Here is a 20029-nt window from a genome sequence, read left to right as displayed (position 1 = left end):
GCGAGGATTTCTTGACATGCAGCGGATAAGAATTCCTAGAACAGACAAGGTACAGTGACAAATATTCCATGTATATTTTGAACACGGAGAGGGTGCCCCTAGCGTATCCAGGCGCGGATCCAGAGGGGGGTTCCGGGGGTTGGAACCCCCCCTTTTTTTTGGACGATCAATGTATTTGAATGGGGACATGTTATTGGAACAACCCCCCCCCCCCTTTGTCCTGGGTTAGGAACCTCCCCCTTTTTAAAATGGCTGGATCCGCCCCTGTTATCATTGTCACTTTGCTTAGTTTCGCTTGTTATCTTATCTGACATCGGACTCGGACTTCTTTTAAGCTGAGTTTTACTATTGTTGTTCTTTATTTTACATTGGCTAGAGGTATAGGGGACACTAGTAGCACGATTTCAGTCTGAAACGGTCATTTTGGTCTGATCGTATCTTAATTGACTGGATTTACCGCTAGAGGAAAACGTCAAGACTTGTCACATCATTTTAGTCTCCGTTCGGATCGATAGTCTCATTAGGTAAATTAGTCCGTTAAGGCATGTCAAGATATTTAAGACTGTATCTTCTAGCGAGCTGTTTAGATCCGTTAAGACCGTGTCAGACCAAAACAGACCATGGATACAAACTGACGTCAAGATGTTAATTGTCAGACCGTGTCCAGTCGTGTTCAGATTTTAATAATTTGGACACAAAACGAGTGAAACTTTTCCATTATTTATCAGGGGTTGCTCCCCTTTCAAGAATAAAATAAAACTGTGAAAGAAGACGATTTTTTAACTGAAAGTCTACCACGTCCCCTTAATCATGTTATTTAAATAAAACAAATATTCAATTTGAATTCTAACTTCTTCCTATTTAATCATTTAACATTGTTTTATAATTATATAAATAAGAAAAAGTAGCTCAAAGTCATAATACTGCACAAATCGCCGAGAATTGACTAAATAAAATCAACAGATTGCCGAAATAATATTTATTTATTGAATATAAGCACCTGAACCTTTATATTTAATGGTTTACAAGTGATTGCAATACGTTTTATATGCAATTACAGACTGCCGTACGTGGTGAAGAATTTGTCATTCATTTTTACACCCTTATTTAATAATAACGGATGTCGGCCGTGAACACTGGAAAACGTGCTCTTAATATGTTAAATTTAATTTAAGATGTAACTATTTTTAAATATTGTAAATGAATGCAATATCATTTATCTTTTTATGTTACCTATATAAATTGCATTTGAGTAAATTTGAGGCAGGGAAAAAAATATATATAACTCTGTCTTTTATCGTTTTCCGTTTATTGTCATGACATTGTCCGTTTATTTTTGCCAGACTCATGCGTTTGACTTTCCATCTTTATTTTTTAATGTGTCTATAATTCGAGAGCCTTTTGTAAAAAAAAAATTACATACCAGAAGCCTTCGTTAAAAAATAAAGTTTGAATATTATAGCAGAAAAAGGCTTATAAATTCATTCAAATTTATATTTGAAATAGGATAAATAATCAAGAAAATGTTTATACGTCAGACGCTGTACCTAAAGTACATTTAAAGACCAGGTTACATATATATTACATGCATACAGCATAATAAAGCTGGTTTAATTTGAATGACTATCCATTAAGGACATTTTTCGACGATAATTAATCAAATCTGACAAGTTTTATTAAAAACGGAAAATAATTCTTCGCCTAGTGTGTGAAATTCCCCCCTTTTTTAAATCGTCTTTTGAATGCCTATAATATATGCCGTCTCTGTACAATATCTAAAGCTAATTCAGTATCCAAAGCACTTATTATCTAATTTTCATATCGTCTCTGTTCCAGTGATATCAGCCCGTCATCTTGGGAGCTTTTCAACATTTTTTTGTTTTGTTTACCGCTGATAGTTCTCTCAGATAATATTATCGCGCCAATGACGTGATCTCGTATCTCGCGTTGCTTTATAAAACTCATGAATATTCATACTACCATAAGCTAGTGCTACGTAGAGCTATCCGTTCATGTCGCATGTGTGTCGGCAGTGTTAGCGCTTCTAATAGCTAACTTATTTTACACAAAATCGTTGACATGGTAGAAGGAAAGTTCAAACTATAGTACAATATAAGCTGAGCTGGAAATTGCAATTGGTGAGTAGAAATGAATAATATTTTAATACATGTCTATCAGAATAATCATTGATCATGGATCATCATCCAAGAGTTTGAAGGAAAAATGTTCACATTTGTTACATTTGTGCATACAGGTATGAATCGACGTTCCAATACTCCACATTCTTGCATAGTAGCCTGTTCAAAGGCAAAGTAAGAATTTGGGCTTGTTAAAAAATTGTTCCTGTGATTGGAACCCTCCCCCCCCCCTTTTTTCATGTTTTTTTGGAAGATCAATGCATGATTTGAAAAGTAACATATAAACTAGTATGGTTTAAACCCCCTTTTAAAAATGGATGGATCCACCCCTGTTTATTGCCTAACATGTGGGGTATTCACAATGGTTTGGTTGTGCGGGATGGCCTTTTACAACAGTTACAAGACCTAAACCCCTGATTGAGTAATCCTACATATTGTATGTTAATGTATTGATAACTGTCACGTACGTCCTAAATTTGCATGAAATATTTGTCACTTTTTTTTTTATTAACCAATAACCAACCAATCTTCACATGTTACGATGTAGTCCGAGACAAGCTTGTCTGGCAAAACAGCCGTTTGGACGTCAGAGTAATCTCGGACTAGTTACGACGATAATATACCTATTTATGTAGCCACTGGTGGGTGATGAACAATAATTAATTATAATTTGTCACATATGTGTTATGAATACCTTCAACATGTTCAAGGCTTGGGTTTGTATATATGCAATAACCTCAAAATTGCCCGGGGCAAAAAAAAGAGTATATTGATATTGTGCCCTGACATGCCTGATTCCAAATGACGAGACGGCATTGCGTCCTTAACAACAGTTTTTAACACTTTTCATCTTTTGTGATAAGAAATTTAAGATTTTACCAGGTAGGATTCATTATTTTGTTATAAATGATTTGTTATGCTCTAAATTTTGTAGAACTTAAATATATGTTGTAACAGAAGAAAAAGAAATTATGTTGAAATTTTTATTTTTATCTTTTGTATATTATTCACTGTCATGACTGTCATGACTAAATAAAAATTAGATCCCACGCATGCGCGGCATAGTTAAATAAGTGCCCGACACGTTATCATCAGTATGTTGATGGATTATAAAGAAGAAGAAGAAGAATCTTATAAATACTATTTGCTTTGTCACCATGTCACGTTGGTAGTAATATTCAACAAATTCTATTTTAAAATAAAAAAGTATTATATAAAATTGATCACAACAAGTATAGTGCTGTAGCCTCTATTAGACAGTAACCCTTCAATGAAGTATACACCTAAGAAAACATTGATGTAGAAAGAGAGAACATTTTGTTTTAGAAATAGAACCTCAAAAAAGGGTTTTATTCTTCTTCTCATAAGGGACTTATATATAATTATCAATTAAATTGTATAAGTCATAAATTCATTTCTTTACATCATTAAACTTTGTTGTCAGGCAAATTATGGTTACTAGGTTTTCTTGTAGATAAATACAAGTTTATGTATAATAAATACTTTATTTTTAATGTATATTTTTTTGTAGATAAGATATCACATTGGTTTGAGCATGATTCCCAGCCAGATTATGAAGCTGCATATATCATGTATATCAATGTATATATAGGAAATATATAGTGTCACTAAGTTACTCTCATATGGTACCTCATTTGTACCTGTAGCTATAAATTGTGAAATGGTGAATTCATTCATAATTTTGTGTTACTTATTGGTTTGGAAATAACGTTGATAGAGCTAACAGCATTATGTCATGATGTACAGTTGATGGGATGATCTGATTGGACAAAAAGAAAATTGTGAATTGAACAAATAGCAAACTTACAATTCATAGAAAAAAAAATATATATTTGAAATAAGTAAAATTAACAATTTGAAATAAAGAGAATTTAATGTTTTCTAGGAATATTAGTAGTGCATCATATCTTAATTCTATGATTATCTTGGATAGTTATATCATTAAGAATAGAAAATTGAAATAATGGAAATTTCTAGTTTCAGTGAATATCAATCATTGTCAATACTAAAAGTGCATCATCATGATCATACATCATCTGATTCACCTTGGATAATTATTCATTTGAAATAAGAATTTGGATATAATAAGAGTTTCTATGCTGCCATTGCTATTGTTGTCTACATGTACCACCAGGGAGTGTAAAACCTCCTTTACTTTCCATGAGGGTCTGTCACGGTCCATCACTATTGGTTAGTGTCATATGCATGATGATGGAAGTTTTTACCAACCTAGACAAGCTTTACAGCCCTGGCATGGTTGTTGGTTAGAGTCAAATGACAGCTTGCTGTATAGTTATAATAGTCTGAATGTATCTACATGTATTTTAATAATCTTCTAAATTACTGTTCATTCTGAAACTGGCATTTTATAATAGTAGTCAAACATATTAAACAATACATGTACTTCAAAGTATCATTTTATTTTGTCTCGCCTTACACAAAAGTCATGAAAGTTGGTTGTATACAAGAAATTTGTATTACAGTCTTGGGGTGATGATGTAAGCTATTTTATAGAGCTTTACATTTTAAAAGCTAAAAGAGCTGGATGTTTCTTGTCTTGTATTCAGATGCTAGTAGCTAATATGTTATGATGTTTCAGTTTGCCATTATATGTACATTGCGTTATTATGTATGGTTAGGCGTTCATTATCACTGGACTAGTATATATTTGTTTAGGGGCCAGCTGAAGGACGCCCCCGGGTGCGGGAATTTCTCGCTACATTGAAGACCTGTTGGTGACCCTCTGCTGTTGTTTTTTATTTGGTCGGGTTGCTGTCTCTTTGACACATTCCCCATTTCCATTCTCAATTTTATTGCACCTGACCCCATTTTCATGGTTCAATGACTGCATGTAAAATATACTGTTACTTAATCAGTGAAATGCTCTCTTGTATATTTTATATATGTAATTGGATACATTTTATTGTATATGAGTATCTTGAAAGATCTACTTGTCTATCAGGTTGGGTTGACCTGACCTTGACTTTATTTCATGGATAATTTAAGTGATCAACATGATTAAGGTTATTTCAGTTTAATACAATGTTAACATGGTTAGGTTTGTTTCTCAGTTTATACTTCCTAATAAAATTTACACTGCATGAAATGGGGAATGTGCCAAAAAGACAACAACCCGACTACAGAGCAGACAATAGCCGAAGGTCATCAATGTTTCTCATAAGCTACAAGCTACATTGTACATGTATAGGATCACTACTTTTGGCATAATTATGGAATAAATGTAAGGTGTACATGTTTGACATTTTTGAATGGCTGATTTCATCTGACAATGACACCATTTTCATGGTTTTTATGTTTAGTCTTTTTCTCTGTTTCTATGGTTACTATAAACGTTTAACCATACATTTGGGGTATGGAAGAACTGTGTAAATTCAGAAATTCATGAAATTATCTGTCATATATCTGTCTGGCATGGTTATTTTGACTGGACTTCATTTTAATGGATTATTGATAATGTAAAGTTTATGTGATACTTATAGACTAGTAAAATCTTCTTATTACAGAATTTCAATAAAAAGATCATGAATAAGGCCACATTTAAAAGAATGTCTGTTTCCCATCCCAGGGGGGGGGGCTTATTTTTTACCTGGGTGTGGGGAGGGGAAACAAACAACTTTTATTTTGGCCTAAGGAGATATGGTGAGACGACTATCAACCATTTAAACCATGTAGACCAAGTGATTTACTTGTTAGTCACTATATAATAGGTCACTGCACACCCTTCAACAATGACCAAAAACTAAAACTTTATAATGAGCACCCTATAAAAGGTTCAGCCTGTAATGAGGCATCTGACACAGTTAATGTAAAATATTCAGACGAGAAACCCAACCGTGATGACAATTTGATTTATTATACCATACCCTCCCCCCCCCCCCCTTTTGAAGTTAAATGTCTAATCCCTTAGCGTACTGATATGAATAGTATTTTACTGGAAATGTTTCGGAAAATAGATATTGATGCTAACGTAAATATTTTATCCAATAAAAAGACAGGAAATAAGTCGGTGAACCAAAAAGTTCAAATCTAATTGAAAATTAAAGTGCCCATGAACTCACTGATCATGCACGAGTGATTCTATTCATAAAAAGTGTCCGTATAACAACTAAGAAGAGTCTGTGTAATACTATCATCGAAAAAGAGTCCGTGTAACACCCGTTAATGTACTGTTTTTCTATAGCTCTGCAGGGGGAGGCAAAGTCGTTCAAAGGTCACTGTACGGCCTTTAACAATGAGCAAAATCCATACAGCATAGTTAGATATTTTAAAAAGACTCTGAAATGACAAATGTAAAATACACTCAACACTGTTCAACCATAACCGCACGTCAAACTTTGAACAACAGAAAAATCTGATTGGACATTCGCTACAATTTGACACGACCTCATGAATTGGGTCATGAATTATTATTAGTTATTAGTTTCCTGTCTATTCTGTCATTTATTGCATTTGATTTTTAATTTGTCCTCATTTAACACATATTTGTGTTTGAGTGTAAATAAAAAATTGAAAAATGTATTTTGCGTTAAATGTGCACTGAAGCCATAGATTCGTAATCTTCAAAAAATCGTTCTGAAACGGTTGATAAAATGTGGAATGTCTGAATATAAATATAACGATTATGTCCACTGCGCGGTTATAAAATGGACTATATTTGGACATTTTGAGAAACAATAGTATTTTTTTTCTATGATAGAAATTTGGGGGGCAAAACGACTTTTTTAATCAGTTGGATTTTCAATTTTGATTAAAAAAAAATTTGTTTGATTTTCTTCTTTTCTTTAAAATCATATCAAGATTCTTTAGTTTGAACATATTTTATTGTTAAAAAATCACAAATGGATTAGACATGTTAGACAGAAGTTTTTAACTTAGTAACGTTTTCTCCAATACATATATCAATATAAATATGAATGAATATTACATATGTCTGACTTTTATTAACCAATTATTTTTTTTAAGCATTAAGACAAGGATTTGTATAGTATACTATACAAATCCTTGATAAAGATCTAAAACAAGTTGCTTTCTTTAAAAAAAGAAATGCAATCGTAAACCCATATGCTTGTTTGGCATTATATATATATATTAGATAATTGTTTAATAAAGATGTATTGTCTTATATTACTTTTGTTGTGCATAAGAATTAGAAACTGACATTGCCTGTTTAGTGGTTTAAATAATGTAATACCGGCTTCACACATCAACGTATAGATCCGACGTACGTCGGCCGAGGTAAAAAAAAATCATGCACGCTACCAAAACGCTAGTAATTTTGATGCATTCAACCTGTCAATCATATCTGTATCGTGTGCACAACGAGCTTAAAGCGTGTATTGGGTGTGCGTAACGCGTACCTTAGCGTTTCTCCTGGTCTTCCTACATTCCCAACTGCAGGTCTGTCTATATGTGAATGTTTGTCAATAAGTCTGTCACATTCGCCCGTCTGTTTACATGTTTACCAGTCCGTCTATGTCCACTGGTTCGTCTACATGTTCACTAGCTTTGAAATAGCTTTCGGTAAGTGCGATTACTAGTATTTCAGTGATTTGTGTCTATTGATATAGGAAGATGTGGTGTGAGTGCCAATGAGACAACTCTCCATACAAATAACAATTTAAAAAGTAAACCATTATAGGTTAAAGTACGGCCTTCAACACGGAGCCTTGGCTCACACCGAACAACAAGCTATAAAGGGCCCCAAAATTACTAGTGTAAATGTAGGTGATTATTGTGCACCGTACCCATAATTTTAGGGACGCGAATTGCATCTGATATTTTACAGTTTTTTCTTGCGATGTGTTGTCCTTAAGGTTTGGTTCATTTGGGAGGGTTGGGTTTATGGCCACCACATTGTTTATGTGCCAATGTCCATTCTAAAGCCAGAAACATGTAGTACAGTGTTTGTTGTTCATAATTCATGTCGGTCAAGTTGTTTTCGTAAATTATTTTGTTATCAATAAGGCTGTTTAGTTTTGTTTGATTTTTGTTTTTAAATCTTAATGGTCGGGGCATTTAATAGCCGACTAAATAGTAGTTTTTTTTTTCATTTTTGGAGGCCGCTCGGTGGCCTTTAAAGACTTACTACCACGTCATTGTAACTCTGGTTGGTATTTGTATCATTAGTGCTGGACCATGGTCGATCCTATATGCACCTTTGAGGCAGGCGGGATATTTTTGTAGATCTTGTACAGCTCAAACTAATGTGAGTAGTTCATGTACTTCTATGTCTAGTCCCATGTTGCATGGTTAGAGAGGGTGTAATATCTTCTGTAGGTTTGATGAAGTTTCACCCGTATCGGACTTCTTTTCCTAAATGAAAGCTTTAAGGCGACGAGTATTTTTGTATGCAATGTGCCCTTAACGTGTCTAAAACTTATCTGTAGCGTTTTCAACGCTCGTGTAGCGTGTATATTATGTGCGTGCAGTTTACAGGTACATGTATATACGTTTGACAAACGCTTGAGCTGAAGGATTTTTTTTTATGTTCCATTAAAATTTTCCTGAAGTAAAAGCATTCACCAAGCGTATACCTTTGCATTTCGACGTACTTCAAACTTATGGAACGCGTGTTTAAACACTTGCGTAAAGTTCCTCTGGTGAGCAACTAAGTTACGCATACGATGATACGGACTTTGTTAATTTTCTTTTTGATTGTCATTTCGGGGCCTTTTATAGCCGACTATGCGGTACGTGCTTTGCCTGTTGTTGAAGGCCGTACGGTGACCCATAGTTTGTATTTCTGTGTTATTTTGGTTTCTTGCAGATAGTTGTCTCATTGACACCAAACCCGATATCTTCTTTTTTTATATTCGATATCTTATCGCCGACCTGGTTAAGTCTGCTAAAAATGCATGCATGATTCATTTTTAGGTTATCAGTCGTAATTAAAGTGGCACATTTAATTCGTTGTTTCATTGCTTGAAGTATCATTTCTTACATCTGCATGGTCAAATGTGTATTTTTTTAAATAAATTTTAGATTTAGATTTCAGTCACGGTTATTTTTTCCCCCTTCATATTGAATATCTATACTTATCAGTCGCATTTTAATGACGAAAAGGATTCAGAGGTTATTAAAAAAAGTAAATAATGTTGCAATATTTAAACAAAGAAAATAACTTTAAATTTGCAATATTAATGAAAATAAATACGGACATAACTTTCATAATTAATTTTAACGTTATTTTCAATAAACGATTTTTTTTAATCCTCGTTTTTACACCTATTTGAGGCACATATTTATGATTATATTTCCATGTCCTTGGTCTATCCTAGACGTAAAATTTCAAAAAGTGCTAATACTTTTTTTAAAGATATTATTTTTAATTGTTCTCGTTCAAAATATTTTATTTTTTCATATTCAATATCTATTTAATTTTATTTTTAATAACCATTTTTTTTTTTTTATTAAAGTTGCAATATTTAACCAAAAAAAATAACTGTAATTTAATCATATGCAAGAAAGACTTCCCTTTAATTTCAGTATAAAAAAATAAATAGCTTGCTTTTTACAACATGTACATCTTCACTAAACGTAAAATCTAAAATAAAATGCTACTAAAACTCTTTCTAAAGATTTTATTTTTAATTATTCTCGTTCAGAATATAAAGCGCATTGTTTACATGAAATCTTATCTCATATCTAAACACAGCTGGTTACATCGTTTGACTAATTAAAATACTACGCATGTAGGTTAATATTAGCAGCTTGTAATCGTGTGCAAGAAAATATTATATCATAATAAATTTCAGATCTCAAGAAATAAAAATAAAATATTTTTATTTTTATTTTTATTTTTATTTTTATTTTTTATTTACGTAAAATATCTCTATAGCAACTTAAGATGCTAATGCATATTCAACAGATTTGTAAGCTATTGCGCATGCATTTGAAAGGTGGTCATAGCTATTGCGCATGTATTTGAAAGGTGGTCATAGAAAGACCAGAAGTGTTCCGACTAACATCCGGTGTTCCGGAAGACTACATCACTCGTCCAATATATACTGCGTAAACCCTCAGGGGTTTACGCAATTAAATTTTCCCCCAAAAAAAACATTTCCCGAAAAAAACAATCCATACATGTATTGACGTTTTGTCCTTTTCGGCGTTTTTGTGACTTTCCAACCTATATCTTCTAATTCTCATGTTATGTTTTTGGTGTGCGTATTCTGTGGAGAAAAAAGGTGGTCAATAGCTTACCTCAACTTGAGATGTTGGTCATATTCAACTTTATTCTAGTACGGCATACGTTTTACCTCAGCGAACTCTCTGTCTTGGTGATGTATCAATCATTTGCTTCAGGTCGATCCATTTCACATCTCGAATATGCGTGATATATTTGCCACTGGACATTAAGGGAGCAATCAATTTATCAGTTTCATTTAGTGATGCATGCTAATTATATATAGTTCTCAAATGATAATTGTCTAAAACTGTTTCCATTCTTGAACGTACGTGTATTTTATTTTTTAGCGTAAATTTTAGAATTTCTTTCCGAATCTTTCTCTTTAAGTAACTAAAGTACTTTGCATATTCGTATATTTTCTATGATTATAACCTGCCAATTCTCATCAACAGGAATTGACAGGTGAAGCGAAAATCTTTGTTTAAAGCAATGTAGTGCTGAATAAAAATCGCACACCAACTTTCCTTTAAACCCTCATAACTTTGTCATTTCTTTATCTTTTTTCACGGTAGACAGACGATTGATTTTGAAATTGCGCGTCCAATCTTTTTCCATATCAAAAACACCTATATACTGCATTGTTACCAAAAATACACCTGAACTTTAATGACCCACTCACTGATAACAACCACGTGACATATGCGATTTATCTATTAGCCCGAACTGCTCGCGGTAACAGCCCGGTACATCAGAGGGCCATGTCAAGTGGGTGATAAACATGTCGGTTTCTTTATATTTTTATCATTTTTCTCTGATCGAACTGCTATCCTGGGGATGTTAATTTTGTACCAAGCAGAGTGTTCACTCTCCTTCTAATATAACCTCCTTGGTCATACCAAAAACTCGAGCATAATAAACAATACAGTTAAACAGAATTATCACCGTTACTAATGCGATTTTAAAGTCATGATCTTATCTAAATTAGATGCCGTTATGTGATGTTGGTATCTACACGTATGAATAGAGATGGCCGACATCAGAGTAGATTGAGAGGACCATCGCTCTCTGCAAATTGAAAACTCTTCCTCAATTATGTTAGTGGTCCCGCTGTAGCGAGCTGTTGCAAGGCTAAATTTCTATCCTTATTAAATCTTCTCTCATTATCCAGTGGTATTTCAAGTTTACTTTTAATCTTATTGTCGAACGACTATTTGAAGTTCTTCCTATTATATTTAAAACTTGTGTTCTCGTTATGAACACGAATGAAATATTTGCCACTGGAGGTGAGGCAAACAACAATGAATCACCATCACTAAAATATAAGTATTTGTTCTCACAAAATACGTTATAATTAATTAGAAGAATGATGACAATTTCTCATCTATTCACGTTTTGATCGAGCCGCTTCAACCTCAAATCTTGCTGCAATTGTTTTACATTTAGGCTACTAGTATTAAATACAATTGTATTCATTGAAGTTTACATGCGTAGTTTTTTTTATTCAAAAGAATAAATTAATATTTATAAATAAATTGGACTGAACAAACAACGCTAATTATTTCGCATTTGCATGTAACGCAGTTTAGAAAAATAAAAGATTGGATTTTTTTTAGATTAGCACACATGCAACGCACCCCCACTTAGGAGTCCTCCAAAAAGGTAAAATTTACCTGTATATTGGAACATGTATGTCTGGTGTATGTATATCACTCGTTCCATCTACAATATACTGAAATGACACGACCGGGTATTGTAAAGCTTTCAAATATGAATTCATCATTATGCTCTGGATACACTTTTGAGAATGAAAAGCTTCTGTCCAACTTTCGTAAAATTTCATGATGTTTAGAAAAAAAGTTAACCACATACTGAACCTTAATGTTGACGTCATCTACAAAATCTAGGATCGCTATTTCTTGATTTCGCGACATAGAAGTCACAGGCTCGGATAAAATTCAAAGCATTCATCAAATCTCAGCTGATAATAAATTGCTTTAATCAAAAAGGAAAGTCAGAAGAAATCCAAGTAGATTAAGATTTTGAATGACAGAAAGTAAAAATATAATATAATACGGTACCATCTGATTGAAAAGTAAATTTCGTCACCTTTTGTTCGCAGTTACAAGATCTTGAAGAAAGATTTACAAGACTGATGTGCTTTAAACCAGATCTTTTTGAATTATTGAGATTAATTTTTTTAAACCAAAAATCAAGTGTACGCCCGGGCGTTTTGACGTAAACGTAGCTACACGTATGATAGCAGATTGAAATTTTGTTAATCGATGTTATCAATTATTCCATATATCAAATATAATTGACCCATTGCTTATGGCAATCGAGACCAAAACCAAAAACTTGGAATGAAGTCAATGTCAGATGATACTTGCTGGATAGAAAGGTAACCTTACAATCATTCCATACATCAATTAGAGTTGACCTATTGCTATAAGTAAAACAGACCATGAAAAATTAGGTCAAAGTCAGATGACACCAACTAGACAGACATGTATACCTGCCAATCATTACATACGCCAAATAAAGTTGACCTATTGCTTAATATATGTGAATTAATCTATTGCCATGGATACTAATTTTCGTCGATTAAGGAAAACTTACATGTACGTGGATATTTGAGATTTCGTGGTTTTACCGAAGTTTGCATACAAGCCAATAGAAAATTTGTTATACGTTGTATATTATATTTAATTCCGTGGTTCACATGTACACAGGAAATCCACGAAAATTGGTATCCAACAAATAATAATGAAACCACAGTACTTGAAAAACAGACCAAAACACAAAAAAAAAAACCAATGACAAATTTACAATAGGAAGATCTAATCGTTCTTTCAGATTTTTTCAATTTTAATACATTAGCATTTATCAAGATGATAGACAAAACTTGCATTAGCCATATCGGCCATGTTGGTTGGCAGACAGGACTCCGGACACTTAAAAAAAAACGTAAATGTAGTAGAATACCATACCCTAATGATGTTTGTGGCAAACTTTGGTTAACTTGATTTGGGCAAAAAAGGGTAAAAAAGTTTTTGAAAAGTTAACAACGACAGACCCAATTGATGAGAAAAGTTCACTTGCATGAATTGGCCCTTTATTTTGGACAACCAATTAGGTGAGATAAAAAAATAATTAAAAATCGTCTTTTCTGGAAATAACTCCTACAGAAATTAATCGGACCGTTTTTGTGTTAGATCTCGCTATTCTGAACATGTTTGCTCCGTTTAATTTCTTGATGCATATTGGTTTTACTAGAATACTTAAAGATAATGAACAAAACTTGAATGTTAACCTGATGGTTGTTTTCTAGACATGTCAGCCATGTTTGTTGGCAAATGGGATCAGCACTCGCTCTAGCTGCCAGGTGAGCTAAAAATGAGAAGGAAAAAAAAGAAAACAATCAAGGACAAAAATTCATGTACTTAAGACATATTTGACACTACATGTATCTGCTGTCCAATGTTATATTACTCAATCTACTATTGAGTTCAAAAAAAGCAAAAGAAGGGTAAAAATCATCATTTTAGGACAACCCCTTCTTCCTTAGACTGATGATTTCTCCCATGCCTGCATGATGACTTAATTGTTAGGCCAAAAAAAGTAATACATGTGTTTCCGCTTACATACTGAATAAAAGTAGGGTAGGTACAAACAATGTAGATAGGCAATATCATTTTCTTTTACAAACATTTTTAGCTGGTTACTACTACATTTACTAGAGAACCAGTCTGACTTAAACAGTGCATAAAAAGTGTTGGGGTAAGCACTAACAATTATGGTAGACTAGGAAGGGTTAGTGGCAACACATGTATTATTTTTTTGGGCCTAAACATTAATCATGTTGATCCTTTTTGTTATTTAGTTTCTTTCTTTGTTGGTTATTCTATACTGTTTCAGCCCAGTGGCGGATCCAGGGGGAGGGTTCCAGGGGTTGGAACGCCCCTTTTTTTGAGATGATCAATGCATTTGAATGGGGACATATAGTTTGAACCCCCCTTTTTAAAAATGACTGGATCCGCTCCTGCAGCCAAAATCACAAAAATTAAAAAAATATTTGTTTAACATGTTCAAGGACAATAACTCATTCACGCCCATGGCAGATATATATACAAATGTATTGTTGTACTTTGCATAACTTTTCTCTCTGTATTATGGTTTTCAAGATACATGTGTAAGAGCCAAAATCACAAGAAAATTATCCTTTAACAATTTACATAAATATTATAAATCTTCCATTGGAAAATTATTTTAATATATATAAGTTTTTAAGATAAAAGACAATACCATTTATATTCAAGGAACGTGGCGGGTTATAGTTTTTTCCTCAAAATTATTCTGATCCCCTATTTGATATAAAAAAATTGTGGTCCAGCAGATAACAAATAAAACTATTCTGATTCCACACTTTTCCTATACCTTATACATTGTTATAATAGTGCTAAATTAAAAATTTCTAAATCTGTCACACTGACAAAAAATAATAGCACCCTCAATATGACCCTTGAAGTTAAACGGTTGCTCATTTGAAAGCGTTTAACTTTACATTCTATTTCTAGCTTTGGCAACCAAATTTGTTTGGAAACAAAATCATGACACATGCACGTAAGACCATCTTTTCAACAAGATTCCAGGATGATTCTGGCTTCTATTAAACCAAAAATTTACATTGTACACTACATATTCAGATTAGAAGAGTTTGGTAAAAGTTAAACTGTAAACACTAAACATGTACTATGTACAGATGCCAAGTGATAAGAATAGCTCTACTGCACATGGTTCTTCAGGTCAAGAGACCTATAAAAAGCATTGGTGGACAGTGCTCAAGTACATACATATGTAAGCTATAAAGGTCAGTTAATACAGAGATAACATGATGATTGTTGTTCCAAACGGTCAATTTTTTTAAGATATTTTTTTGTATGTACATTGATAGAATGAAACTAACAAGATCATGAAGATTTTTCATTTTTTTATGAACATGATGAAAACAAATCAAAGTGTGTACATACATTAGAATATTTAATATCCTAATATGTAAAAAAACTACATCATTCTCTCAGTTACCATGGTAACTAAAGTATGTGTTACATATGTAGATCAAAATTTGCTAGAAAAGATGTCTAATGCATCTCACAAGTTCATTGTGTGACATCACGTGAATAAAAAGAAACAAACAAATTTTTGATTTTTTTGTCAATGTTACATCTGCATCTGACCAATGTCTGCGAGAGAACCAGGTTTGAAATATGTAAGCATGTTATTTCTTTCAATATCAAAATGCATGAACAGAGATAGTTCATTCTCATTCACGGACAATAACTAGAACAAGGATGAAATTTATTTGTTTGCAGTTTTTTGGTCTTTTGATAAATCAGTCGACTCAGCAAGCTTATAAACAGTAGGCTCTTGTCTTTGTGAGGACAAATATTTCACAGCTTTTTCATTCCTTTTCTTAAATTCATTAGATACATGCAATTCAAAAGTCTGAAAATGTTTTAACACATGTTTGACCTGAACAGGGTCCAACTTATATTCTTTGGCAACTTGTTCGGACGTGTATTCTTCAGGGTATTTTTGATGATTCAATATAAATTCTAATGTTTTTCGAAGAGTCACTTTCCCTTCTGGTATTGAAGCAGGTTCATCGAATCCGAATTCAGGGTCTTCTGTTTCCTTTCTACTTTCAGGCATTTTTTTGGCCACAATATCTTGATTTTTCCCAGTTGAATCTATTTGTAATGTTTTTAAGCGTTCGTCTAACACATTGTCCTTGACTTTTTGAGCTTCATATAACTCTGGGTGTTCTTTCGAGAATTTGTCCAGTATATCTGCGGTGGAGTCATGTCGTGGTGCTGCTGGTAATTTGTCTTTTTGAATAAACCTGTGTGATCGATTTTCAATGTTGTAATTTTTAAAACTTCTCGATACAGTAGGTAGAAGTTCACTTATCCTGTTTCCCATCTCAATGCTAGGGAAAAGAAATAATTTTTATTTCTATTTGTACACTCCAATATTTTCAAGTTGACTTACACAACGTATCGTGCTAGTTAATGACATTTAACCAATTTGAAACACCCATTTTCATTGGTTATCATTGATCGTAATCAACAGACACTCGTCTTCGTCCTCTCATAACATAAAGCCCCATAAACGGTACCAGATACGCATTCCAACAATCAATGTCTCTTCAGTGATGCCCGTACTCATGGAGTTTTGGTAATGTGATTACTTTGTCGTTTTTATAGTGATTATTTGATAACCAGACCAAATATTAATTTCAAGACAACTTGAGTGATAATCTAGGAACATATTTGTATAACTTTCTGGATTACGGGCTTGTTTAAAAAAAAGATCTAGTAAGGGATTTTATTGGAAACCAATTTGTGATTATGTGATTGCTTTTACACCCCTCAATATTTGAAAATCCGATTACCATAAAAAAAAAAAGCAACATTGTATTGTAACAAATGATATTTAAATTATACCAACTTGAAGTTGTACGTTGTGTTTGGCATGGCGTGCTTTTATAATTCATTCTGATATATTTGAATTGTTTTTTCGATGTTTAAATACATGGATATTTGTATAGGGGCGAATAGTTTTATCTTTTTTTCAGACTGCTATCCAAAGTTAGGATACTTCAGTGGTTGTCGATCAATGGTTGCTGCATGTCCGCGTTTTTACTGATTTGTATCATGAGTGTTTTGAGTAAATCAAGCCTTTGGGTTTCTTCTTTATAATGTTACACATTTTGTCCTGTCGCATGACGTTTTATAGCAGTTATATTTCTAATAAAAAAACAGTATTTTTGTGTACACATGGTACATCAGTATCTAATATTTGGTCTGTGGTTATATTGTTATCATTGGCCGCTGAATGATTACACATTTAGAACTTATTTTGGAACTTTGCTAATATAATAATTTTGGATGTTGTTTGGGTTTGTTTATGGTGTTGGAGTCATGATAATGATTTCTATAGTCCATTTTTTTTTCAAGATTTCAATTAGTATATAACTATTTACTATTTATTATTTTTAGCTTAACTAAACCATACAGACATGTGAGCTATTCTTATCAGTTGGCAAATGTCGTCTGTTTGACTATGTTGACTTTTACAAAAAAAAAACTCTCCTGAGAACCGAGTCTAATAGGATAATTGAAACAAGATTCGGTAATTATTCTCCTTGTAATGTGTCCGATAACACTGCTAACCAAACCAACATGATCACCAGACTAAAAATAGAACATAGATGAGGTCAAACATATGTACTGTATAATGATAACTTTTGTAATCGCGTGGCTAATATTTTCAAGGGGCATAACTCTTTTGAAAGTCGATATTGCTGATATTGACTTGAAGTACAAGTTTTATAAAACTGAATCTGGAAAGAATTGTACCTACGAGAGCGCTAACAAGACCGGTACGACGGACCAACGGACGGCACGACCAACGGACGGACGCCCAGTATTGAAAAGTCTCAAAGCATTTCAAATTTTCGACTAGGGCATAAAAGGGGGTCGATGCAGCCGAGCACCAAACTTTGGCGATAAAATCCTACTTAATATACTCTTATTCTGTCTTCAACTGTAACCTAGTTTTAGAAAAAAAAGTAGATTGTAAACGCTGATATTTGGTGTGTAACGATCTCAACAACTTACATCCTTCCCCTTAAAACACAAAACTGTACGTGACCTTATCTTGATTTTAGACTAAATTTTCAATGCATATCTTATGCATACTATTATCAAGTGAAATATCAATTTGTATAGTAATTGTCAATATGTTGTTCATACTGTACGCACGAACTCCATTTTGGATGAATATTGTGGTAGGGCCAATAATTTCATACCTTTCAATTGTGATGAACATTTTTATCTTAATGGTTTTATTTCATAAAAAGATACGGTCCTGTACAACAGTGTTAATGCAAGAATTGGCGGTGGCTGACGGACTCACTGCGTTTTGTACCTATGGATTTGAACCTTTTTTTAATTTGCATTATGAAGTGATAGGAAATGATACTTATACATCATGATATTTTTAAAAAAGGAAGTTTATGACTAAGAAATATATCGTGACTTTTGTTTGTCATTCAAGCTTTTTAATACTGATTCAGTATTTATGTTTACATATATGATAAGTTTCAATTTGTGTTATATTTGATAATTATTTTGGTTTCCTGTGTCTCGAGATTTCATGATAGAATTCTTAGTTTTTGACTCAAAATATTAATTTCTGGTCAGGAAGTATGTTTGTTTCCGTATACAATCTTTTTGTTATGTTTAAAACAATGGAGTTATAATATTTGACATATATATTTGACGGTTTCATATGTTTTTATGATGAAATCTTAGTTTTTGACTCAAAACACTATTATATCATTTTAATCATGAAATTGTCAGTTTTCTTATGAAAAAACATGTTTGTGATGTTTCAAATAGAGTTATATTGTTATAAAAATGGTGTTTAATTAAAACATAAATATTTTAAAATTTCCCAGTTTTCATAAATTTGTTTATTTAAAAATAAATCCGATGATTTTAACCCATACTATTCAATTTCCACCAATGCTGTTCGGTGTGAGCCAAGTCTCCGTTTTAAAGGCCGTACTTTAATCTATAATTGTTGACTTTTTACACATTGTGACTTGGATGGAGAGTTGTCTCATTGGCACTCATACCACATCTTCTTATTTCTATTGACAGTCTGAGAAAATAAGTATAACATGATGTTTTATAACTTTCTGGACGCACACAAAAAACCCACTCAATTAGATAATGTTGCAATATTATTGATGTTTTCTGCATTGATTGACTCCTATGCATTAATGAAATGAACGTATTTCCAAGGACAAATAGGGAAGTTAAATATTTAAAGAGGGTGGTAAAGGATTATTTTCGTGCAACGTGTTTTGCCATTTTTATTTCACGTGCAGCCGTGAAAAGGTTCGTTATTCACCGTGTTTCGTGAAATCGGTAAAAAGATCAACGTGCAGGGCATTTTTAATTGTTCGTTAATCGTGAAATAACAATTTTACTTCGCGTTCTTCGGTGCAGATACCTTCTACCCCTCTTTACGCCCCTCTTTAAACAAAAACGATTACTCATTATTAGATTTTGCTATTAAAAAAAATTTATTATACGATAATTTAGATTGTGTTATCTTGATTGTTGTACTTATGCACATATATGTGAGCTTTTCTTGATTTATTCGAATAAAATGGTTATGTCCGAATATGGTCGGTTCTAAAACTTGCGTGAAAACTTAAATTAAGATACATGTGTTGATTTTTTCTGCATATTTACTTTTTAGTTGATAGTTTTTCATTGATCTTTTCTGATGTATTTTCATTCATATATATAATTTTTTAACAAATTTCTCAAGACACTTTTATACTATATATAAAATTGAGAATGGAAATGGGGAATGTGTCAAAGAGACAACAACTCGACCATAGAGCAGACAACAGCAGAAGGTCACCAACAGGTCTTTAATGCAACGAGAAATTCCCACACCCGGAGACGTCCTTCAGCTGACCCCTAAACAAATATAATTTTTATACTAGTTCAGTGATAATGAACGCCATACTAAACTCCAAATTGTACACAAGAAACTAAAAGTTAAAATAATACAAGACTAACAAAGGCCAGAGGCTCCTGACTTGGGACAGGCGCAAAATGCGGCAGGGTTAAACATATTT

The 20029-nt window shown here is 32.9% G+C and overlaps 1 protein-coding gene across 1 annotated transcript; it reads right to left on the bottom strand.

The window, feature by feature from the left end:
• Nucleotides 1-15339: 15339 nt before the first annotated feature.
• LOC143081987 (NADH dehydrogenase [ubiquinone] 1 alpha subcomplex assembly factor 4-like) lies at nt 15340-16393 on the bottom strand. The gene has a single exon (XM_076257592.1). The coding sequence runs from the start codon at nt 16285-16287 to the stop codon at nt 15664-15666; it is 624 nt and encodes a 207-aa protein (XP_076113707.1). The 5' UTR covers nt 16288-16393; the 3' UTR covers nt 15340-15663.
• Between the last annotated feature and the right edge of the window lie 3636 nt (nt 16394-20029).

This window comes from Mytilus galloprovincialis, chromosome 7, assembly GCF_965363235.1.
Source record: "Mytilus galloprovincialis chromosome 7, xbMytGall1.hap1.1, whole genome shotgun sequence".
Taxonomy (NCBI): domain Eukaryota; kingdom Metazoa; phylum Mollusca; class Bivalvia; order Mytilida; family Mytilidae; genus Mytilus; species Mytilus galloprovincialis.
The sequence above is the reverse complement of the archived record's forward strand: the minus strand, read 5'-3'. Positions and strand labels throughout refer to the sequence as shown.

What these genes read in the sequence shown, in the direction of transcription:
- LOC143081987 (XM_076257592.1), bottom strand. Translation starts at nt 16,287, where the DNA reads ATGGGAAACAGGATAAGTGAACTTCTACCTACTGTATCGAGAAGTTTT.